General features: G+C 56.5%; 1 protein-coding gene and 1 long non-coding RNA gene across 2 annotated transcripts; both read right to left on the bottom strand.

Moving 5' to 3' along the window:
• Window positions 1-984: 984 nt before the first annotated feature.
• Window positions 985-4,538, bottom strand: LOC142358287 (uncharacterized). Its single transcript, XM_075409717.1, has 5 exons — window positions 3,537-4,538; window positions 3,095-3,197; window positions 2,838-2,921; window positions 2,109-2,261; window positions 985-1,563 (listed from the first exon to the last, which is right to left on the bottom strand). The coding sequence occupies exons 1-5, from the start codon at window positions 3,683-3,685 to the stop codon at window positions 1,300-1,302; spliced, it is 753 nt and encodes a 250-aa protein (XP_075265832.1). The 5' UTR covers window positions 3,686-4,538; the 3' UTR covers window positions 985-1,299.
• Window positions 4,539-22,388: 17,850 nt separating this feature from the next.
• On the bottom strand, window positions 22,389-23,160 carry LOC142358286 (uncharacterized). The gene is made up of 2 exons (XR_012761792.1): window positions 23,070-23,160; window positions 22,389-22,716 (listed from the first exon to the last, which is right to left on the bottom strand). It is a non-coding gene; the product is annotated as an uncharacterized LOC142358286 (long non-coding RNA).
• Window positions 23,161-24,815: the final 1,655 nt, after the last annotated feature.

Raw genomic sequence — 24,815 nt, 5'->3', positions numbered from 1 at the left:
CGTGCAACATGTTAAATTGCGTCGAATACCGAAATCGGTCCTGGGCTTCTTCATTTTTACCCTGAATGTTGGACTGAGACCGCACCCCCGTTTTCATCTCGAGATCAATTCCTTTTGAAGGAAAGGATGCGTACTTGTCGTGCCTCAGTTCAGGCCTCCCCCCCCCCCCCCCCCCCCCCCGGGCGGGGGGTTGATGGGATGATGGTCTGTTGCGGGGTCTGATGATGACAGCAATGCACTCAGTGCATGTCAGCAGCGACGCGTGTGCATATGCACCTGTCAGTTACATGCAGGATAAAAGAGACTAGAGAAAGGCAAACCGCCTACCACCAAGAGGGGTAGGCGTCAGTGGCGAGAGCTATAAAATTCGCAGTGTTGCACATGCGGACGTTACAGGAAAGGTCTGGACACACCTGAGAGGCACCCCTGTGGCAGACTTGCTGAGTCCAGGCCCTAACCTGTATAGTGGACATGCCAGCAACCTGTACCCTGCCTAGCAAAAGGCAGCCCAGCCTCTCCACCGAGTCATGGAGAGGTCGACCATTAGCCTCCGCTCGATAGCTGCGGCTGCTGAGGCATCGGAGAGGTATACATTCACCCACACAAATGTACGTTAAAACTGAGTGCGCCACCCAGCGGCGAGTAAGGGGCGCAGCCCGCACAGGAGACCTGTGGGAGGACTTGCGGGGCTGCCGCAATGGCAAACAAGCTCCGGGCTGGAACCGCCATGGTTAGCTGGTCGAGAGAACCAAGGGCAGAGGAGAAGGGCATGGTGGCAGAAAGAATCTTCAAAGCTGTGCAACCTGTATCAGCCGCAGCAACGGTATGTTGGCGGCTGCAACTGTTCACACTGCTCTTGCGTGAGACACTGCAGGGTTGTCACCAAACTATGCGGTGGTGCATCCCTAACACACTACTACGCGGAACCATTGTCGTGCACGGCTGCTCGGAGAACGACGGCGTACCGCCATGGGGTCTGAGGGGGCAAGCATTCTTAAAAATCACACACTGTTTTCTTTACTTCTTTAATGGTTTTTGGATCCGCCCCGCCCAATGTAACACGGATCGTTGGCTGGAATCTGAACTGCTGTATCGCAAACAAACACAGAGAAGCAAGGCAACCTCCTCTGCATGCCAGCGGGAAGCTGCCAGCCCCTACAGCTGCATTCAAAGGACGAATGGAGACAATATCATACATTTCGAAATACTGTGCAGGTGCCTGAAAGAGCAGCGCAGGGGAGGAAGAGGCCGGCACCCCGAGCCCTCCACCTGGGCATCCACACATTAAGCTTCTTGCTCTCACGCCTTCTGGGCCAGGGCGACCCCACTGGTGGCTGCGGAGACCATTGTGCTGCTGTCAGGGAGTGACAGTTGGCTGTCTGCTTGGCTCCCCGCTGCCTTCACAGGCACGGGTATTCTGTCTGGCGTCGCCACACCGTTCTCCTCTGCGGCCTTTGCGATGCGCTGCATGGTATCAGTCCAGCCCTCGCGTACGATCCATGCGTGCAGGGCTTCGCGCATCCACTCGTGCCGCACTCGGCGGCTTGCTTCCTCCAAGCCCACCTGCAGAGAAACCCGCCAGGGCCAGTGTCAGATAGGTGACTGCTCTCCGCTTGGAACAACAAAGGGTGAGCGTGGTGCCAGGTGGTAGATGCATCCATGGAGCGAAAGAAAGGAAGGAAATGCAATGAAACAGGGAGACCAAGCCCTCAAGTCGCAAACAGAAATCAAACTGTTTCCCCACTGTGCACTCAGGGGAAAAGACAGGTGTGTGTGTGTGTGTGTGTGTGTGTGTACACGCGGTACAAGTTTGGGTTCCGAAAAGAGCCTTGCTGACACAGCATCAACAATCCTAGACGTCGTCGACGCAAGAAAAGGCAAACAGGACAACAAATGCGCGAAAACTGTGCCTCGATATTTGCTGGGTAATCTGTGTCGTGTCAGTCTGTCCCCCACATGTTCCTGGCCTCGCCCCTCTCCCCATTTTCTCTTAGGGCACAGACAATGGCAATGCCATCTGACTTTGTGCTGTGCAGATGCTGCTTGCGCGGCGTTGCTCGCATGACTTTCATCTGCAGCATGAGATGGAGGAGAGGGGCGGGTCTCACCCATTCGCGCTGGCGCTCGAGATGCTCCGGCCACTCCTCAAGCTGTTCGGTCACCTCGAGCACGTACATGTGGGCGACGCAGCGGCCCTTGTGTGCACTGCCCAGGCGCTCGTGCTTCTTGCTCTTGAAGGAGAACTCGCCCAGGGGCGGCTCCTGGAAAGCAAGGAAGCAGGGTAGGGGGTACTGTCAGGTTCATGTTGGGAAGGCCTTGGCAACGGCGAATCACTGACAGCAGTTGGTCGGCAGCTGGAGGCATGTTTGCCAAAGCCGCAACCTGCACCCTGATTCAATAAGCTGCCTAAATTATTGACTACAAGGGTTTCTGAAGCAGCAAGCGCTCAACAAAAGTGAGAGGAGGGGACAGAGAGGTGATCCTCAGAGTACCCTACAGACAGAACGTAGTTGAAAGAACCTTGGGAGGTAGGACGGAAAAACGAACTTGCCATCTGTCCAATGCCCCTGGCCTGTCCCCGATCCCTTCTCAGCCATCTTGCCAGCTAAGCGGATGGCTAAAATCCATCACTGCCAACCCGACCTTCCCTGACGCCAAAAACCGAACCACAAGCTCCCTGCCCAAAATTTCCTTGCTGCCCTGGCAAATCTGCCAAGAATAGAGCGAAGCGTGACTTACTGTGTGTGTGTGTGTGTGTGTGTGTGTGTGGAAAGCGGCGGGGGGGGGGGGGGGGGGGGTGCAACAGCGGCCGTGGGTTAAGGCGTGAGGTGGCGCACCACAAGGAGACCAAGTACACCAGCTTCTTCGATTGTCTCGCGATGAGCGGCTTCTTCGACTGTCTCATCGGACTCCCATCCACCCTGCACACGTCCCAGAAGGAACAGAAAAAGAAAAGAGAGGGGGAGGGGGGAAGGGGGGGGGTCGAGTGGGCAAAAGTCAGGCCAAGTTGTGGACAGTGCAGGGATTCGTCTGCTTCGGGGGTTTGGTGCAGGTTGTGGGGGCAGAGGATAGCACTGCGCAGCAATGGTCTCACCTTGGGAAATACCATCCCTTTGCCCCCACGGCTGCTAATCATCATCACCCGCACGTTGTCGGCAGTTCGGACGCCAGCCTCATTCCACTTCATGGGAACAGTTCTGGGTGCACATGAGGGGTCAGCTGGTGTTGAAGAGGTTGAGATGGAATGAAGAGTATCTGTTCTTGTCAGGGAGGTGTGTGTGTGTGTGTGCTTCTGTGTATGGGGAGAGGGGAAGAGGAGTGGAGAAGTTGGTGGTGGTGGTGGTGGTTGGGGGGGGGGGGGGGGGGGGGGGAGAGCACTCGGAAGGACTGGGATGGGATGAAAAGGGACGGGTAAGAGTGGATGCGTGTGTATGTGTGAGTGTGTATAGCGGCGGGGGCGGGGGGGGGGGGGGGGGGGGGGTTTGAAGACGAAGGGAAGCGAAACTTGGCCGGAGCAGGGGGGGATTTTAACCTACCCTGCAACGAGGCGGCAACCATCTTCTCCGTAGCGCTGCAGGAGTCTGCCTTGCCGTGAGTGCTTTGGGATTTCGCGGATGGAGGACTGGCTACTGATCCGCTGGAGGCTATCGTTGGAAGACGAGGGCGACACACCGGCGGGCAGCATGGCGGCGACGGCGGGCGCGGCTGCCCGTCTTCCCGGTCGAGCTCGTGTGCGGTTCTGGTGAAAGGAACTGTTAGTCTCGAGGCTAGCTGAGCTTGAGCCGCTTGCAGTAATCGCCGGCGGCGGCGGCGCTCTGGATAAGGGAGGGAAGAGTACGTGAGGGAAGCCACCTGCGGACTACAGAAAACGTCCGACCAGGTGTTTCCGCTCCGCTTTGGTGCACACGCTGGTGCGAGGCTAGCCTAGCTGTTTTGGGGCAGGATGCCTGACTCAACGCCGCTCAAGATGCTGAAGGTCAGTCTCCCTCTCGAGCCACGGTCCTCGTGAATGATCACTGCCAGAAAGAAAGGCGTTGCGCAGCTACGGACCTCCGTGTGCTTCGCGGCTGGCTGGCGGGCAAAACTCCGAGCCCTGGAGTCTGGCGGGTACAGCTCGGCTTGGCCTTGATCTCTCCCCCCCTGCTCCGCTGGGGTTATTATCGTTGCCGGACGGCCCTCGTCCGGGGCTACCGGGTTGAGCGCATTTCTCTGGTGTTGTCCGGATTCCTCGACGTACACTCCTTTCTCTACCAGAGCCGTCAGGACGCGCGGCGGAGGTGCACCTAGGGGACGAAAGCGGGGAGCTGCCTAGAGCTGTCTAGCTGGTGATAGACAGTGGGCCTCTGCGGGAGGTATGAGTCGAGGATTGGCCTCGCTGACGGCCACCGAGAAACGTCAGTGCAGCGGGACTATGGACCACTGCGAAGACAGACGCAAGGATACCGAGCGCAGGAACCGAGGCAGCGTGTGGTCGAACTAGGAGCAGTGGAACTGTGCACTTCCTATGCACAATAGAGGTTTCAGATATCTGATCGGGAAGGATATGGTTGTGGAGATGACACACTCGCCAGTCGCCTGGCCGGGTTGTGGTTGCGCAAGATGAGCTCGACGCGCAGGTGGTGTGGTACGTGCGGTGGCACGGGCGGTACTGCTGCAGTACACACTCGATTATGCTCCCCTGACACATGCCTGGATATCTGCCCGCCTGGCCAGCTTGGCCACTCACCGACCGTGATTGACAGATCATGCACGGACCGCCTGGCTGCGTCTAGGCAGCTCGCTACAGTAGTCTCCAAGTTCCAACATACTTCGAGAAATGCGCCCATCATATCTCAACACAGCTGACATCAGTCGATCACGGCCTGCGTGGGTACTTGTACGAGTGGGCAGAAATCAGCTAATTGTAGGGTAATGCAGGTACTCGTACCCTAGGCGGAGCACCTATATACCTGGCAATAACTTATGCTACGGATGAAGACGTTTTCTTCTGTACGAGTAGCAACTTTACAAGGATAAAAATAAGAAATAGTCTCTGCCCCTCACCGATAGGTCTGAGGTACGAGTACAGGCCCACAGCCTTATTTTGGACGGTCCTCGTGGGGATCCATCGTGGTTCCTCAAGCGCGAATATACAATATATTTCTGATTTTTTCATATAGAATAGTAGAATCTATCAACCCAGGACATGCTCGTAGGTAGAGCCAGCCAGGTATCTATACCAGTATCATTACTAGTACGAGTAATAACCTGGTACGTAGGCGGTATAAATTGATTACTGTACATCCAAGCCAGGCCGGGGTAAGGCAGCAGCCGCCAGCCAGCAGTGAAGCTCATGTGGTACGACTCGAGTAGTAGGGTACGACTACGAGGGAGGAAAAAATTCGAGAGATTTCCCACGAATAGTCGTCGAAATCATGCACCATGGATGTCGCCATCTTGCATGATAAATGATTCTCGACGCTTGTTCGTGATGAAGATCAGGATATTCTGCAGTTTTGCTGAAATCATTCGGGGATACCTCACGAAGTAATTGGAATCTACCGATAACATCACGGAATGCTATTCGAGCGGGCACGTACTTCCGAGCCAGATCGATGCACGCGCACGTCCTTGTTGCAAATAGCTACAGTACGCTTATTTGTATACCTACTATACCTGGCTAGTGGCTCTCCAGGGAGGGTACTTTTATTACCCTGGCTGCTAATAATTATAATTAGCGACCTACTACGGGTACCCTAGCTAGGGATATATATTGTGGGACGGAGATATCCTTAGCACATTGTACTGTACTATAGATAGTAGTTTGTACATCGCAGAGTCTACTAGCTAGAGTCCATAAAAGAGAGCTTGGGGCCGGACGGCGTCCGGCCGTCACTCGTCACTCGTATTACATAGTTGTACATAGTGCACGGTACCGTAGTCCGTATCACCGTATGTACATGAGAGCCCGGGGATCAGGAGTGACTCAGCATCAACGTTTCTGGCACAGGCGCACAGCTCAGGGATCAAGACGATTAAATATTTCATCACCCGGATAGCCAGAAGCGTTAACCTCGATTCTGATTCCCATGCCTGGTCACGCTGGGCCGCTCAATCATCAATGTGACTGGATATTAGTACGTCTGCTGTACCAATGTCACCAAGTGATCGAAACGAGTATTATAATAATAACAGGATATATGCTTTTATAATACATACGTGTGTCTACAGCCTACAGCCGTCCACGAACCGAATCATATCAGATATTCGCAGATGAGATATGGCAGTAATCGTTATTCCCCTATAAGAATGGACGTCTGGGTTCCGTAACCCCACTTATGAGATGTTAGGCACCTACCAGTTACCAGTACGAGTAAGGTACCTACCCAAATGCAACATACGTGGACATGGATCACTGTTCATAATTTTTAAAAGGGATGGATAAGATGGATAGATAATAGATAGGAGATACCTCTAGACCCTAATATTACTGACATTTGTGATTATTATAATTAGTATCGAATCTTCAGACGAGCTGGCGAGGCCGGGATACTACGGTGGCTCCAGATCTGTACTCGTAGTTCTCGTATCGCTAAAATATGGATAATAATTAGTTAGTACTAGTAGCCACCTAGAGCCACTGCTAGAGTATTGTAGCTAGCTAGAGCAGTCAGTCAGTCGATCAGTCTTTACACCCGTCCTTTCAGGGAAATTCCCGGACGAAGGGCCCACCGAAATGAGAATCTGGGGGATACAGAGATGATCAGTCAGTCCGTACTTCCGTAATCGTTCTGGTTCAAGGGCTTAACCACACACATCGGCTACATTTTGCCGGAAAGTTCACGATACTGGGTCTAGGACTAGTCGCGAAAGTTAGGTTATCCAGACCTATCCTTTCGTCGAGCGGTGTTGTATTTTGTAGAAGTACAGGTGTCGTGGCGAGAGTAGCGACCACCAAGACAGGGGTAGAAAACCCCATCAAGACCCAAGAAACCCGCGGGAAGGGACAAGTACGTGACGGACGTGCCCAAGGTCCGCGGCCCAGCTGAAGACGAAGCGTCAGCTGGCTGTTGCTAGCTGCAACATTTTCGTTTTATTTTATTTTCCTTGTTACACTGTTAAACTACATCGTGTACTTTACACAGTGTTTTGCTTTGCTATGTTTCACGCCTGCGGGCGCGTTGTTTGTTTGATCGTGTTTCTTGTGATAGAAATACTCCGAAAATAGTTCAGCCCAAGCAGAAGCTTGGAGACTGAACCTGCTTTCAGACTCATTGTGTTTCAGCCGGCCCAAGACAGGGTCCGGCAATCAGTTTGTAAACCTTTACCATTTCGTATGAGTTGCGGATCGTGATTGGGAGGAGAGACAATTCAGCGGACAGGGATCGGAGCGCGCGCGGAACATCATCGGCACGCGGAGCACTTACAGCGGTGAACCTTTCGCCCGCCCTTGCTTGCCTCGTTCCGAACGCATGTCTTCCCGCGGTGCTCCTGTGAGTGTCCGTCCCGTCGGCTCCGTCGATCATCGAACCCTGTCTGGGACACAATTCGTCGGGTAAAGGCATTTCATTCGATTGTTGGCAGAGTGTCGCGAGCGAGGCATCCTATCGCTCCATCAACGAAACCCCAAACCGTTTCGGGGACCAAGGTGTGCTATTGCCTGTTGATGTCGGCCATCGTTGCGTTCGAGTGACCTGTTTGCCAATTCCCATATGAATATGACGATGCGTGATATCGGTGACGCGATCCGTTCGGAGAGACTTGCGTGAGCGATCGAACGGCTTGCATTGGGATCTCATGGGCCCCACATAGACGCGTGCACCGACCGGGTTGACCGACGGCCAGTAGCGAGCAAACGCCAAGCGGTACCGACGAAGCGGTATTCCCCAGAGCGACTGCTATCGACCCGATCGAGGAGGCCAACCCGATTCGAACATTGAGCAGCAGTTTCCGTCCTTTAGGAACGAATCGATTAGATTTTCCAAGCTTCAGGCGTGAAAGACACGCCGATCAGGAAGATAGTTTCCGCACCTTCGCGGACAAGCACATCCCATCTCTGATTGGGGTGGACGCGGGCAGATCGTGCTCTCCCGCGACCTTGAGACCGATTCTCGACCGAATAGCGGAACACCAAGGATTCCGCTAGAACCGATCGAGATGTTGATCTAACTCACCGACACGTTTCCTCGGTGATATCAGATTGGAGGCTGTGCTCTAAGACAAGACACAGCTGCTACTTGTGACTGTTCGGGCCACCAACGGTCCCAAGCAGTCCAGAGGCAGGGCAATCAGCTCTTTCCACACCCAGGGTAAATCAACCCTACAACGTTCAGTCTCCAAGCTTTTGCTTCGTTCAAGAGCCCAGGCTCGACAAGCAAGAAGAGAAGGAGCTGGAGTGAGTTCATCAGGAGCGGCGCCTGAGACAGCAACGAGTTCTGTGGAGCGTCAGCATGGAGCCTGAGGACAGGAAAGGCAGGAGCCGGCAGGACCTGCCCAGCCAGACCGTGAAGGTCTACCGCCTCAACGGGAGCAGTGGTCAGATATACCAGTGGCTCCAAGACGTTGTGAGGAGGCACAACACTTCGTCGGCACTGCTACGTGCCGCCAGCCCGGAGTACGACTATGTCAAGGTGAAGGGCCTGATCATGGGACACATGGACCCAGGGCTCGCAGTCACCTTGGACAAGCGACTGACCAGCAGGAACAGGGGAGTGGAGTACTCTGAGGACGACCCCACCGGTGGTTACGAGTATGACCGCATCATCGATCAAGGGGACGGGGAGGAAGGACAGCGCATCTGGCGTCCTCTACCCTGCGCCGTGACCGGGATATCGGTCGACCGTCCTGACGGGGCTCCAGTCAAGCCCCAGGCTCCTACAAGGCCAATGCAACACACTCGGGAAAGCATGGAGGAGTACCGCAGTGACATTGCTATCTACCAGTTCGAGATCAAGCAGTATCGCGAACAGATGGACGATTATGAGAACGACGTGGCTCGCCATCAGTTGGCGGACATTGCTCGTTACATCACCAAGAGGGAGCAGCCCCAGAACGAGACCACGATTCTGCGGCGCCTCAAGAACAGGAGTCCCCATGAGATGGATTCCAACGAGAGCCAGTGGGCCTCAGCCTGGGCCATATATGAGTCGCGTCCCCGTGGATGTCTTCTGACGGTCAGGGAGGTCATCGATGCCATTGGCTCAGATGTGTACGACCACATCCCGGGATGCCGCGGCATGTGGAATGCGTACGTGCGTGGGACCAAGGAGACCTTCGGGTACAGGCTCGGAGGAGTGGTGTCTACACTAGACAACACGGAGAGGCTCCTGGATTTCAGCACCATCAAGATCAAGACAGCCGAGCAAATCGGACTGTATGCCAGGCAGGCAGACAGTGAGCGCGTCAGGGCACCGCCAGGAAAGGAGAATCCAAGAGAGCAGAGGGGCAAGAACAGGCCCAATGCTAGGACCCTTTCAAGGCCCTGCCGTCACTGTGGAGGAGATCACCTCGACCCTGAATGCCCGACCATTCGAGGAGACGGCAAGAAGCCGCAGGCCAAGAGGGAGCTCGGGAAGAACCCCGTCAAGGATGAGCCTGGGGCATCGAGGCCCCGGGACTTGAAGTGCTCCGGGTGCGGCAAGCGAGGCCACTCCGTGGAGACCTGTTGGAAGCTGCACCCCGACCTGGCGCCGTCCAGGGGGAAGGACCGTTCCGTTGAGCAGGGCTCCAAGACCGTCCAGGTGGCCGACAAGCCAGCCGAGTCCAACATGACCTACGCCAAGAAGGCGATCGCCGGCATGGGCATGGGGCGTACGTGCGGATTCATCGGCGAGGCGTTGAACGTGGTGAACGACGTCGACACCTACGCAGCTGTCGCCAAGAAGGCCATGTTATGGCATTCAGATCCCGCCAGGCGTGGACACGAAGTCTACGCAGGGAGGACCGCCGACAGACCGGTTAGTGAGGTCGCGGCCCGAGCCAGAGCCAGCCGGCTGCCCGCGTCTTTTCGTCCAGTGACGCCGGGACCGGCGGCGGGGGAGGTGGTGGAGCGCAATCAGCCCATCAGAGAGGCAGAGCTCAGCGCCATCAACCACAGAGTGGTGGCGGCCGTTCGAGGAGCATCCGCCAAGACCATCCCCATGTCAGATGTCGCGGCGGGTTTGTCTCGCGAGGAGGCTCAGAGCATCATTCGCGGGTACTTCCGTGACGAAGGGGAGACTTTGGAGGACTCCCGTTTCAAGAACAAGATCGAGGCTGGACTGCAGAAGGGGGGAGTTCATCTCTCGCTGAAGGAGTGTGTCCGGTTCGGATCAAAGATAGCGGGGATGGTGATCTCCGCTATACGACAGGAGCTGGGGGTGGACTTGGACGACCAGGTCGCTGCCCCCCAGGGGGCCGGTGGCGACACAGCGCCCGCCGCTTTTCAAGTGAGTGGCCTCGGGACAACAGAAGGACCCCGAGGAAAGTCTCAGGAGATCCGGGTGGTGGACGAAGTCACCTGGCCGATTGCTCGAGTGGACACGACTGGCGTGACCTTCAAGATGAACGGCGTCGTGGTCGACGACGTCGTCATGGACACGGGCAGCTCCTACTTCGCCATCATGCCGCAGAGCATGATCAAGGACTGGTCCTCGGTGATTGAAGACCCAGGTCTGCCGAGCACAGCCAGCAGCGCCCATGATGGGGACAAGGTGTTCCGCAGCAAGGAGAGGGTCAGGATGGAGCTCAACCCTGCGGTGGGCAGTGGACGTCTGATGATCGACACGTTCGTCCATTACATGCCAGGCAACGTTCCCGACCTTCTGATCGGAACTGGATTTTTCCTGGAGTATCACGCCCGAGTGGACGTCACAACCAACAGCCTGATCTACTACCCAGATGCGGTACAGGCGTATGTCCAGCCGGGACGGGCCCCCAGAGGAAGGCAGTGTTCCTTCCCGCTCCTGATGATGCCGGGAGACCGTGTGGCTTACCGTCGCATTCAGCAAGCTACCAACGACAGGTACCAGAAGTGGTCTGGCCTGCAAGTGACTGCGGGAGCGGGGGAGGCTCATTTCCTGGAGGGTCGCCAGCCAGCGCGTCCGACTACTCCGCAGCAGAAGGAGGAGACCAAGTTGGGGAAGCCGCAGGCCGGTGTTCTGCGAGGCAGCCGCAACGAGAAGGGCTGGTGGTGGCCTGAAGTGATGCCGAGGCCTCATCCGGATGATGACCCTTACCTGCCGACCAAGTTGGTCGAGGAGGGGATTGAGCCCAACCCAGGACCGGTCAGGAGCAGCAGTGGGGAGTCTGAGAACATGACGCCGCCCCGCAGCATGACCAGCGAGCCGACGCGAAGGAGGAGGCAAGCCAGTCACAGCCCGGGTGACAGGCGCCCGTCCGCCCGGTCAGTCGGAAGATCTTCGACGCGGACAACGCCCCGGGGGCGCCCGCGACCGTTCATGACGACGGTGATGACCCGGGAGGAAGAGCGGAACCTCTCGGAGTTCGGAGCCCCGAGGAACCGTCCCCCAGTCAGATCCAGATCAGACGTTGCACCGGAAGGAGGGGGCGCAGTCGCCGGAGGAATGCCCCCGGAGGGAGGACCCTCCGATGAGGAAGGAGATGCGGCAGATTGGCCGGAAGGACACGGCGGGCCGCCAGGGCCCGGAGGCGACCCCGACCCTGATGATCCGGGCGATCCAGACGAGCCGGGTGACCCCGCGCCGCAGGGAGGCGCTGCAGCAGTGTCCGGACAAGACTGGTCAAGGGCAAACCACCTGGCTGGCGAACTTCAGCACAGTACCCTGTGGGCCCGACTCCTCACGGGACGCGCCCCGCTTGGCCAGGGAGCCGTACAGAGGATGGCGAACTTGAACCATAACACTCTCACTCGCCAACAACATCAGACTCTTGTGCTGAACGCGCAGGAGAGAGTGCTGGCCCCGACCGAGCCACTGATACAGACAATCAGGGCCATGGTGGGGGAGAGATTTCCGGTGGAGGAAGTACTGCGCCGGTGCTGGCAAGACACGAGCACTTTTGCTCATATTGTCTTGCTCATCATCTACTTGAGCAGACCAGGAAGGAACGCTCCGTTGAGGAGCCGACTGTTCAATTACTTTTCCCAGTACCTGTGGCTTCATCGGTCGCCAGCCCTCCATAGGTACTTGGCGAACCATCAGCAGTTCGACCGACTGAGGCGACCCAACTGGAGCATTGATCTCACCGCCAGGAGTGTCCACGTGGTCGCTGAGTTCGACGAGCTCTTTCAGGCAGCCAACGGGGGAGATCTCACTCATTTTGGCGCCATGGCCAGATGGTGGGGGATCAGCGAGGAGGACATGAGCCAGATGGTGACTGAGTGGCAGGGACCAGACTGGAGCCTTGAAGTCCTGTACCCCGCACGCCCATTACCTATGGGCCCGATAGACACGGCTCAGTTTCAGCGGACCCATCAGCTTCACCTTCACCCAAGGCAGCGCCAGTGGAGCGTCGTCGATTGGGGCAACCAGGTGGAGGAACTCGTGTACACGGCACAGGGAGCCAAGATCTCCAGCCAGTGGGTCCGTCTGATGATTACAGATGAGCGAACCGCCCACGCGGTTTTGTCCCGTTACAAGGCAGGGTCCAGAGACATGTGGAGGGGAGAACCTAATGCCGGGGGCCACAGTTGGCTCCCGGGTAAGCTGGTGGAGCTTGACCCCCAGGAAGTCGGATGGCCGAGCAAGAATCCCCGCAGGAGGACTGCAAAGGAGATCTTGGAGGCAGTTCTGAACACCGACACCCAGTATGCGGACGACACTCAGAGGTTGAAGGTGCTGGAATGGGCTCGGTGTCATGACCTGGGAGATGACAGCCGTGGAGAGACGCGACGATGGTTCCCTGGTCAGGGTCCATACGGCTCGGATCGTCCTGAGCGACCACGATTGCATCTACCTGGCCGACAAGTTCAAGGAGCGCCTCGCGGGTAGCCGGATGGTGTGGGCATCCCTGGGAAAAGTTTGGGACGCAATGGACTCGTTCCACCTGATGGTCCCCTCTTACCCGCCGGGTTTGAACCTTCAAGTGACTACGTACCCAGGAACCCCGGAGAACACCGGAGTGACCCAGGTGGTTAGGAACGTGTGGTACGTCCACCACCACACCAGGGACGCCGCCATCGACCACCTCCGGAGGGCCAGGAGGAAGGATGTGGTGCCAGCGAGTGACGCGCGCGGCAACGGGCAGCAACCCGAGTTAACCCCTGAGCTGTTAGGCGAGAAGGTGGATTGGGAGCCCGACCAGCACATCGACAACGAAGAGTATTGGCGCCACTTTGACAGTGGGAGGCCGTACTGGGCTATGGACGATGGCTGGGAGGTTGTCGTTCGTCCGCCAGATTACGAGGAGAGCGAGGCTGAGAGCCTCCCACACCCGAGGTGGAACAGTGGGGGACGCCGGAAAGCCAATCCGAAAAGCTTCTACGGGCGGATGGACAGGCCAGAGGCGCCAAAGTCACCGCCAGGACCGCCAGGGTTACCAGATGATGATTCATCTGACGAAGATGATGGTGGCGGCGACGTGCCAAGAAGTGAGGGCAGTTCCCCGCCCGCGCCGAGACCAGAAGGCGGTCCACCAGGGGCGAGAGGGGAAAGCAGCCGGTCGGCTAAGCAGCCTCGGCAAGCGCCGCCTGGCGATGACCCGAAGGGGAAGCGCCCCAGGCAGGAGGGACTCAAGGGAGGTCCCAGGAGCTTCGCAACCAGGAGGCGGAGCCGCCGCAGTGGCCTGTCTGAGACCGGCAGGTCCCCTCGTCCTACAGCACGGCGCCAAAGGGCGCCCGACCGAGATGTTGAGGCGAGGCAGTCCTGGATCATCAGGCGGGGCAGCCGACTTACATCTGACGAGTGGATCCGAGCAGGGGTCCCACAGTGCGTCCAGATCATCCAGGGAGCCGCAGCTCCAGACCGGACGTATCGCCAGAGGACCGGCTATGCGCCTCCCCCTGTGGGGAAGAGCAGACCAAAGCAGACTGGGTCAAAGGGGGCCGAGCCACGGCTGGAGGAGGCCACCGGCGGTACAGCCGTTGAGCGCCCGATCAAACGCTCAGTTCAAGCGCATGGCAGCCCAGTAAGCATGGCGGCCAGGCCAACCTTGTCCCAGTGGTGGCCGCTTTTCAGCATCATGTGCTTCATCATCGGCTACATCGCCCCGCATCTTCCTCAGTTGCTCATCATGTCCGGAGACGTGGAGCGGAACCCGGGCCCGACAGGGGAACCCGCGGTCAGCCAATGGGAGGAAGTGTTGGCATCTCTGGAGGAGTGGGCGCCGACAGCGTCCAGCTTGTATAGCCAGCCACCCCCATTTCTCAAATGGTTCCTGCCGTCATGCGGGGACGTTGAGACCAACCCCGGGCCACACTTATTAGACTCCATCACCTCATGCGTGCCAGACTCCGTGAAGAGTTGTGATCACTCGTCCTCAGTAGAGAAACAGATTGCAACAGATCAACAATCTGAGTCCCTCAGTCTGGGCCCATATGGGTGCATGATTGGACATGGGGTGCATGTGTGGCAGAGCGGTGTTGAGGTGCGCCGCGAGAGAAAGGGGACCATCGGTATTGATCAGCCTATCAGTCAGTTCCAGTCGGACCAACTGCATCCAGACGGGCTGATCAACTATGCGGTCAGGGACATCAGGGTGGTGGACCGGTACTTTATGCCGAGCGTGCCGATCACTCTGGTTGAGTCATGCGCGTTGACTATGGCCGGGCTGCGAGCGGCCTTGGAGGAGGGTGTGCATGTGAAGAAGTATGTCTATCAGGATACGTGGCATCTGGCGCGAGATTACATCCCACAGATGCTGGACGTGCTACATCAGCATTACCCCATTCAGCTCCCGAAGAGTGCCATCTCGCGGGCACTGTTGGAACTCCCCATGGACCTGCACAAAACCACTCCCAGACATTGGGAAACGGTGGGTCAGGTGGACTTGTTCATCGCGGGCGGAGAGTGCCCACCGTTCAGCCAGGCATCCGGAAAGGCCCGGGGGTATGAGGACCCGCGAGCGCATGTGACGCCAGCGTTGGTTGAGAACATATGTTATCTGTACGACGTCCAGAGAAACATGGGGGGGGATTGGTTACATTATGGAGAATGTGCCAACAGCCGTGTTCGACCCGGTCAACCGTGCCATGCTGGGATCCCCAGTGGTGATGAACGGGGTGCCACTAGGATCAGTGTCCAACAGGCGCACCGCCATCTGGCAGAATTTGTTAAGGCGACAGAGCCTATACCACAGATTCCAGAGCCGACCAGATAAGCCAGTAATCACCCTTCGGAAATTCCTGAAGGACTTCCCAGGGTGGTCGCCGCAGGAGGCGTTGGCTGATGTGACAGTCAAGTACAACGCCGACGGAGTCCACCGCATCCTGCCTAAGGCTATGGCTAGGCAGGACACCCACACTATGCGAGATTACCAGGGCAGGCCGGGGGCAGGAAAGCTGATCTTCAATGGCCAGCCTGAGCGCCCGACAGCTGAGATCAAGATCAGATCAGTGGGAGGAGACCCAAGGCATTTCTCCCACATTCCCGAGGAAATCCAGCACACCATCATCGGGAAGTCCATCGACGTCGACATCCTGAGACACGTAATCAGGTGGGGGCAAGAGGAAGCTCATCAGGACCCGTTCCCGGGGCAAGGCGGTGAGCAGCAAGCCTGGTTGGTGGACCCAGTGGCGGACGAGGCCAACGGGGGTAACAAGCTGGCCCCCACGGTAGTCTGCGCGCTGATGTATCTGGCGGCCTGGGCCCGGTCTGGGGGCATGTTAGGCGAGGCGGTGGCCAGGACGATCCTGTCCAGTGTTGCAGCCGCTACGGAGGCACCTTCAGACACACCGGCCTCATACGAGGTGGAGCCCAGTAACCCCAGAGCCGTGGACTGCGCCCAGGAAGGCGACTATGTGGAAGTCCCCTCAGAGAAGATGGAAGGGGTGTCATACCGCATGGGTACCACCCTTACCACTGAAGACCAGCAGATGGCCAAAGGGGCCATGGACTCCATGGGAGAACTGTGGAGTATGTCCAAGAAAGATTTGGGCAGAGTCAAGAACTATGAGGCTACTGTGGATATTAAGGGTAGCCCTATCAGGCGGAAAGGATACCGACTGAGTCACGGCGAGCAGGAATTCCTGGACGACTGGTGCCAGCAGATGTTGAAGGCAGGGGTGATCGAGCCGTCCAACGCAGAGTGGGCAGCGGCTACTCTACTGCCGCCTAAGAAGGACGATGACGGTCAGTGGACAAGCCGCAGGGTGGTTCACGATTACCGCCCGCACAATCTGCAGACAGACCAGCTGGCATATGTGGTTCCAACCACACAGGAGATACTGCAGGAGACCGCCGGTCATCAGTGGTATACAGTCTGCGACATCAGGGGGGCGTGCAACACGCTACCCATCCGGATGGACCATAGGGATAAGACCTCTTTCTGGGGGGTGTCGAATCTCTACAGATATACATGCATGCCCATGGGGCTGAAGAATGCGGGTATCTCCTGGCAAAGGTGTATCGACTCCATTCTGCAAAACGTGCAACGAGATGCGCTAGAGGAGTTGAACAAGGTCAGACGTTCCGAACAGGAGGAGCCCCTTTCAGAGCTATCTTACAAGTCAGGAGTCAAGGCATATGCGGATGACATAGTCATCTACAGCGATGGATCTTTCGCCGAACATCTGCTGATGGTCCTGGTGGTTTTCGGCCGACTGAGGAAGGAGGGCATCAAGCTGGTGCCCGGAAAGATGAGACTAGCCGTGGACCGCGTAGCTTTTCTCGGACACTATATCTCCAAGGACGGCATCGCCCCCCAGATGGACAAGGTCCAGGCGATCAAGGATCTTGCGGCACCGGTAGGAGTACCAGCGCTGAGGTCGTTCCTGGGGATGGCTCAGTACTACGCCCACTTCATTCCGAAATTCGAGGACATGAAGCGACCACTGACCCAGTTGGTCAGGAAGAACGTCAAGTGGAAGTGGGGCGAGGCTGAGCAGACAGCATTCGAGGAGATTAAGACAGCATTGACTACCGCACCTGTCCTAGCCACTCCGGACTGGGACAGGACATTTTATGTACACACCGACTGGTCCAAGAACGGCAGCGGTTATGTTCTCTGCCAGAAAGACGACGAGGGCAGGGAACGAGTCATCGCCTACGGTTCGTCAGTCAACAACGACGCCGAGGCAAATTACTCGTCATACGAGGGCGAGTTGACCGCGGTCCGCAAGGCATTGAAGGCCTTCAGATACTGGATCGACCGCAGGCATTTTGTGGTAGTTACCGACCATCTTCCGCTGTATTGGCTGCTGACCACACCCAACTTGCGGGGGAAGTTTGCCAGGATGGATGTGGAACTCTCAGAGTATGAGTTCACCATTCAGCACCGAGAGGGGGCAAAGCACCAGAACGCGGATGCGCTCAGCCGACTCAAGACAGTCCCTGATATGGGGGCAACGCTGCTATCTCACCGCATGGTGGAGGCACCGACATGGGTGCTGCAGCAGGCAGCATCGCAGGTTCTGGTGACTTGCCTGGCAACCCTCACGTTCATGACAAACACTTCTGACATCTGGAGCTCAGAGGAAGATGTTGAAAGAGTCAAAGGCGCGGGCCGAGCACAAGCGGCCCTGCCAGAACAGTTGTCCGAGTATGTCTGGGATGGTGAAGCCATGTGGCGACACATGCCGTCGGGATACAAATTACAGGTCCCGCCGCCCCAGCAGAGGAAACAGATACTACACAGGCTACACCAGGAGCATGGCCACATCGGGCGAGGGCGCCTTTACGCCCTGGCAACCCAGTGGTACTGGTGGAGAGGCCTGTACACGGACGTCAAGCAGGTCGTCGGGCAATGTTCGGCATGCGACCGGGCTAAGAACACAGTCACATTCCGGTCTCCTGAGCTGAACTCACTACCTGTCAGACCGATGTTTTATCGCGTGTCTTTGGACTGCGCGTCCAAGCTGCCGAACACCAAGAGCGGATATGTCGGCGTCCTGATCATGATAGAGAGCATGAGCAAGCACGTCGAGCTCGTATCTCTGAAGAACATGACGGCAGCAACAACCGCGCAAGCCTTCAAGGACAGGATACTCCAGAGGGTGGGTGCACCAGCAGAGGTCGTGACAGACAATGGTCCGGAGTTCAAGGGAGAGTTCAGCCTCCTGATGAACAAGAAGAACATCCGGCATGTCTACACACCTTCCGACCATCCTCAGGCGAACGGAGCTGTGGAGCGCATTGTGCAGGCACTCAAGAAAGCCCTGCGCGCGTACGCAGCCAGCGACAGCGTCAAGACCAAGTGGGATACACTGATCCCAAACATCCAATTTGGATACAATGTCACACCCCAAGTGAGTACAGGATTTAGCCCGTACTACATCATGTATGGCAGACTCCCGCTATTCCCAGCACAGTACAGGGCACAATTCGAGGAGCCCATCGACCCGGAGGACTGGGAACAGCTGCACCATTTTATTGCAGAAAGGGCGCAGCTTTTGGCACAGGTTATGCCGACCGCCATGGAGAATCTGATAGCGGCCCAGGAGAGAGACGCTAACAGATACAAGGAGCTGCGCAGCGGCGGCCGAAAGAGGGGCCAGGCCCGGTTCCAAGTGGGCGACTTTGTCTATTACAAGTGGCAGACTCGCACTACCCTGGAGTTGGGCGTCAGCAGGCACATCCTACGAGTCAAACGTGTGCTGCCCCATGATGTCCTGGAGTTGGAAGGCTCAGATGGGCGCACCAAGCGCGTGCACTCTTCCAACTGCCAGCGCTGCCGCGTTCCCCAAATCTACCGCTCCAACCAGACGGTGCAGTGGTCATGCCGATGCCTGGCGTGCCCGGAGGGAGAACATCAAGCTATCGTGTGTGACTCATGTGAGCAAGTATACCATGTGGACTGTTTGCCACTGGTTCCAGATTTTCCAGCGGATGCGAGATGGTGGTGCCCAAGATGCGCGCAGCGGTCAGCAGCACAAGCAGCCTTCCAGACTAACGCCATCATCATGGGATCATATATTGACCCGTTCACATCAAGACACACTTATCAGTTTCGCCAGCCACACGAGGAACACCACGTATCGTTGGCGAAAGGGGGCAACGGTATGTCCTATTACGGGTCAAGGCCGACCGCCCACGTACCAATTAATGTGGTACGTCTGGTCAACACACTTCCTACGACAGCTGTCGTGGCGAGAGTAGCGACCACCAAGACAGGGGTAGAAAACCCCATCAAGACCCAAGAAACCCGCGGGAAGGGACAAGTACGTGACGGACGTGCCCAAGGTCCGCGGCCCAGCTGAAGACGAAGCGTCAGCTGGCTGTTGCTAGCTGCAACATTTTCGTTTTATTTTATTTTCCTTGTTACACTGTTAAACTACATCGTGTACTTTACACAGTGTTTTGCTTTGCTATGTTTCACGCCTGCGGGCGCGTTGTTTGTTTGATCGTGTTTCTTGTGATAGAAATACTCCGAAAATAGTTCAGCCCAAGCAGAAGCTTGGAGACTGAACCTGCTTTCAGACTCATTGTGTTTCAGCCGGCCCAAGACAGGGTCCGGCAATCAGTTTGTAAACCTTTACCATTTCGTATGAGTTGCGGATCGTGATTGGGAGGAGAGACAATTCAGCGGACAGGGATCGGAGCGCGCGCGGAACATCATCGGCACGCGGAGCACTTACAGCGGTGAACCTTTCGCCCGCCCTTGCTTGCCTCGTTCCGAACGCATGTCTTCCCGCGGTGCTCCTGTGAGTGTCCGTCCCGTCGGCTCCGTCGATCATCGAACCCTGTCTGGGACACAATTCGTCGGGTAAAGGCATTTCATTCGATTGTTGGCCGAGTGTCGCGAGCGAGGCATCCTATCGCTCCATCAACGAAACCCCAAACCGTTTCGGGGACCAAGGTGTGCTATTGCCTGTTGATGTCGGCCATCGTTGCGTTCGAGTGACCTGTTTGCCAATTCCCATATGAATATGACGATGCGTGATATCGGTGACGCGATCCGTTCGGAGAGACTTGCGTGAGCGATCGAACGGCTTGCATTGGGATCTCATGGGCCCCACATAGACACGTGCACCGACCGGGTTGACCGACGGCCAGTAGCGAGCAAACGCCAAGCGGTACCGACGAAGCGGTATTCCCCAGAGCGACTGCTATCGACCCGATCGAGGAGGCCAACCCGATTCGAACATTGAGCAGCAGTTTCCGTCCTTTAGGAACGAATCGATTAGATTTTCCAAGCTTCAGGCGTGAAAGACACGCCGATCAGGAAGATAGTTTCCGCACCTTCGCGGACAAGCACATCCCATCTCTGATTGGGGTGGACGCGGGCAGATCGTGCTCTCCCGCGACCTTGAGACCGATTCTCGACCGAATAGCGGAACACCAAGGATTCCGCTAGAACCGATCGAGATGTTTATCTAACTCACCGACACGTTTCCTCGGTGATATCAGATTGGAGGCTGTGCTCTAAGACAAGACACAGCTGCTACTTGTGACTGTTCGGGCCACCAACGGTCCCAAGCAGTCCAGAGGCAGGGCAATCAGCTCTTTCCACACCCAGGGTAAATCAACCCTACAACGTTACGGTATGTCCTATTACGGGTCAAGGCCGACCGCCCACGTACCAATTAATGTGGTACGTCTGGTCAACACACTTCCTACGACACAGGTACACGGCGGGACCCGAAGACGGCATCGCAGGCCTTGTACGCGAAAGTACTTCATACTCGGTGAATCATCGCGTGATTCTTGGGCTTAAACCATGTTGTTTCATACCATGGGCGTAGTCCATCCAACTGTACTGCATGTAGGATTTTAGGTACCATCATATATCCGAGCAAGCTGGGATGACACCGAAACCTGGAGCCAAACAACCTGGCAAGTGGCAACCTTGAGCCAGAGGAAACGGTCAAAATCGGGGACTTGAACCGAGTACCTCGCAGACGTGAGCCTCACGCCTTCCCGTTGGAGCGACCCAACCCTGAGAGCTTCATGTCAAATTTTAAGAAGGCTGAAGGGGAGACGGTAGCTGTACGGGTACCCCATGCAGTCGTACCGGTACTCGTACTAGTACTCAATTGCGTCGCATGCCTGATCCACGCATATGAGGTACTCGTACCCGGTCCAGCCCCAACCCACCTACTAGCTTGCACCCACGAGACACGAGTATCCTTCCTAGAGAGTACCTAGAGGGTATCCTTCTAGCTGTGTTGCTGCCCTCACCAGTGCAGCATAATACATCTGGGCGCTGATGTATCATACATGGTATACTACGTATTTTTGATGTTGGAGTATAATACGTATAATACATACATGCGTCTTTGCGCATGTGGCACAAGCAGCCGGTACTGCAATTAAGTACTTACGCCGTTCAGTGAGAGCTCATACTGTTGCTGATAGGTATGCCTGTAGGGTGTAACAAACTAGCTCGTTCCAGGCTGCTACCAGTAGCCAACCTAGAGATCACCGTCACATGATTCATGGGCCTTCTTCGAGTCTTCCTCCTCATCATCACTAGCTGATCAGTTGGGTGGCTTGGTCGACTAATAGCATCTAGCTACTGTGTGATGACTGTTAGACTCCAACACGTCGTGGCAGGGATGCCACTTCTAGCCCAATCCGTATCCGCCATTGCCATGGCAGCGTTTAGCTTGTAGTTCATTTGCAGCTTGACAAGCTTCAACCTTCTCATGAGCACGGCTGGCTCGGGCCCAGCGGACTATCGCTGGGCAGTACCAGTGTCTACACCGTATACTACACGACATCCTGACGAATATGTATTATACACGTATACTACGTATTTTTGGGGTGTGATGTATAATACGTATGATACGTAGGATGCTGCACTGGCCCTCACGCCTGTGCCCTGTCAGTTGTCACCAACCTCTCACTTGTACGAGTAGGTACCTGCCCGTGGCTCTGGCCCCCCGGCCTGTAACGATCCACACACCTACAGTACTCGTAGGGTGTACTCGCGAACCCTAGCTGGGGCACCGTAGCCTTCCAAGTTCCAGTACCCTGTACCAGTACTAGTACTGTACGTGTAGGAGAAACCGGGTACGGCTGCACACATGAGATCTTGATGCATATTGAAAGACAAAGCTGCTGTTGCGGAATGCAGCGCCACATCCTCAGGAGCCTCCCTGTGATGGTGCCCCCCCCCCCCCCCCCCCCTCTCGTCAGCAAGATCAGTAATTGTATTCAGGAACAGTGAATTCCGTCTTCTGCATATCAGTCAGACAGATAGGGGGGGGGGGGGGGGGGGGTGGGCGACAAAGGCACGGAAAATGGCATGCGTCCACATGGATTTGACCGCTTTTCACAGCACCAAAGGATCTATCAGTAGCATGCACACTCTGCCGTTCTGACTGTGGTCACTGCACTTGAGCTTCCCAAGGCACAGCCATCAAATGTTAAAAGTGGTGATCTCATTTCAGGAACCTGGGCTCGTTCTACTGCGTGCCGGTCTCGTGTCAGTTTGGAGCCGAGGACACCTGTGCCAACATCTGCTGAACGGTTTCTCATGCCTTGAACCATACTGTGGCTTGAAAGTGATGAGCGGGCTCTCGGTGGGTCGTCTACCTCCGGCCCAGGAGCTGTGCCGACCGTGTGCCCGGCAAGTCCATGAAGTGCGACAGGAGCACAGCTTCACCACACTCACCTCGCCGTCAGCATTGCTAGAGTGGCGGAGGGAAGGCTGGTCTAGAGTGCCATCAGGGAGCATGTGCTGTGGGGGCCAGCATGAGCGATCGTCAGCAAGCGGAAAACAGGACACATGTGAGGCAAAGTATGAACACCACAATAGGATTAAGACTGCTGGGAGCTGGGGACATGATTGAGGCGACTGCACAGCCAGTAGAAGAGGGCGGCGTGTCCGGATGAAGGAGTGGGTGTAGCTTTGGTTCTAGAACGGGAATGGGAGAAGGGGAAGGGGCAGGTGATCAGGGGCGGGGTGGATGTGAAGGAACACGGTAAAGGAAAAGGGATCGAGGTGTTCAGCCACTGAAATGGCATGTTCATGCTGAGACCATTTGAAGGATGCACAGCGACGCACAGGACTGCCCAGAGCAAATGGCTTACCCGGTAAAAGCAAGACGTGCCGAAGGGACAGGTTCCGTTACCACGGTTAAAATGGCGGCAGTCTATGGACCCCAGCTTCTTCTTGTAACCTGCGGAGTTCGTAAGGGTCAGATGGGCCCATGCATGCAGCATCTGCCAGCGAACCGCGGCAAGATCGGCTGGCGGGGCATGGGGGGCGGGCATGGCTGGGGAGGTGGGAAAGGTTAGCGATGGGAGTGGATCTGGAAAGTGAGGCAAGGACTGCCGATGTGGGGAGACCTTCAAACTATCTGTTCCCTCTCCTCAGGGTGGAAGGCCATACAGAGGATGGCGTGATGAAGTGGGTGGTCGTCCTGCAGATGGGACAGGTCCGCAGCGCCTGCAGGCAAACAGTCAAGGCGGCGCGCCCCTCTTTCAAGCATTAAATAGTCACACGTGCCATCCGATGCGTTTCACGACATCGAACAGTCCACTGAGAGCTGTGAAGACCCCCCCCCCCCCCCCCCCCCCGTTTTCAGCGAATGAAAGGGAGGTGGGGTTCTCAATATAGACAGGGGGCATACCGTGTCCACGTCACACCGACGTACTGAGTCCTCCAGTTGCGGATGCATCCCAGGCAGAAAGCGTGCTCACAAGCCATGAGGCCAAATTTCCGCTCAGCAACTGACTGTTTGGAAAGCACCTGGAAGAGCCAGTGGCAAGGCAAAGACAACCTCAGGGCAACGAGATCAGGCGCCAGACGGAGTTCGGTAGCTGGTTGGCAAGAGAGGCTGCATTGTCTAGGAAAGGGGTGGGGATTTATCCCGGCCTCTGTGCATTGAAGCTCATCCAGGCTGAGAAATATGCGGGCAAGCCGAGAGGGACAGCAAACAATACCTTTTCGAGGCAAAGGCACATTCGATGTCTGCACTGCGCAGGTGTGCGTCGGCTCGCTGCTTCCGGATTTGGCACTGGGCAATATGCTCAGCTGCCTCCTGTGGACTGCAAGCGACACGGCATATGTGCACAATGTCGGCGATTTCCTTCTGAGCAACGCCAGGTGACCAGGGTAACATGTGTGAGGTGCTCCTACCGGTATGGATGTAAAATGTTCTTCTTGCATACGCAGCAAACGTCTCCTGTATTTTCGGACACTCTTCCCTGCAGGATAATAACACAGTCAGGATGAAAGATAGCATCGCCAGAGAGGTGAGAACACAATGCTGCGTGTGTAGCAGCATGACGTAAATGAAAGACAACTGGCTTGCCCTCCTGGCCTCCCCCCCAGTGCGTCTCCCTCCCCACCTGCAGGCCCATATCGGTGCCCCTCAACCCCATTTGTGTTTGTCTGTCCCATCCGTCCCGCCACGCTCAGCCCTGCCAGGGTGTCTCTCATCTGTTCTGGGCTTCCAATTCCTCTCTTCCTCTCCCACCTTGTGCCCAATCCCCCTTCAAACTCAACTCTAGATCCATGTGAGCGAAAGCGACTCGTGCAAGCGGATGTAGACGCAAGATGATTCATTCAGCACAGCATTGTAGCGGTGAGTAAGATAGATAGACAACAGCAGAGGTGTCTCTTGGGATGGATGTCAAGTACACGCGCACGCAATTTGTGTGTGTGTGTGTGTGTGTGTGTGTGTGTGTGTTTTAGGGGGGGGGGGGGGGGGGGAGTGGGGCTTGCCCTTTCGAGCACCACCCGAAGGCAGCAAAATGGCTGCAGATTGGCAGCGTCTGCGGGGTCGATGACAGCATTGGAGCCGACCACAGGCCATCTTCATCCACGGCAGA

Source organism: Convolutriloba macropyga, unplaced genomic scaffold, assembly GCF_964194025.1.
Source record: "Convolutriloba macropyga unplaced genomic scaffold, txConMacr16.3 SCAFFOLD_3470, whole genome shotgun sequence".
Lineage (NCBI taxonomy): Eukaryota > Metazoa > Xenacoelomorpha > Acoela > Convolutidae > Convolutriloba > Convolutriloba macropyga.
Note: the sequence above shows the minus strand (reverse complement) of the source record. Positions and strands in the feature narration are given on the sequence as shown.

What these genes read in the sequence shown, in the direction of transcription:
- LOC142358287 (XM_075409717.1), bottom strand. Translation starts at nt 3,685, where the DNA reads ATGCTGCCCGCCGGTGTGTCGCCCTCGTCTTCCAACGATAGCCTCCAG. An exon ending in GTGTACTTGGTCTCCTTGTG is followed by an intron (nt 2,262 to 2,837) that starts GTGCGCCACCTC and finishes CTTGCTTTCCAG; the next exon opens with GAGCCGCCCCTGGGCGAGTT. An exon ending in TCGAGCGCCAGCGCGAATGG is followed by an intron (nt 1,564 to 2,108) that starts GTGAGACCCGCC and finishes GTTTCTCTGCAG; the next exon opens with GTGGGCTTGGAGGAAGCAAG.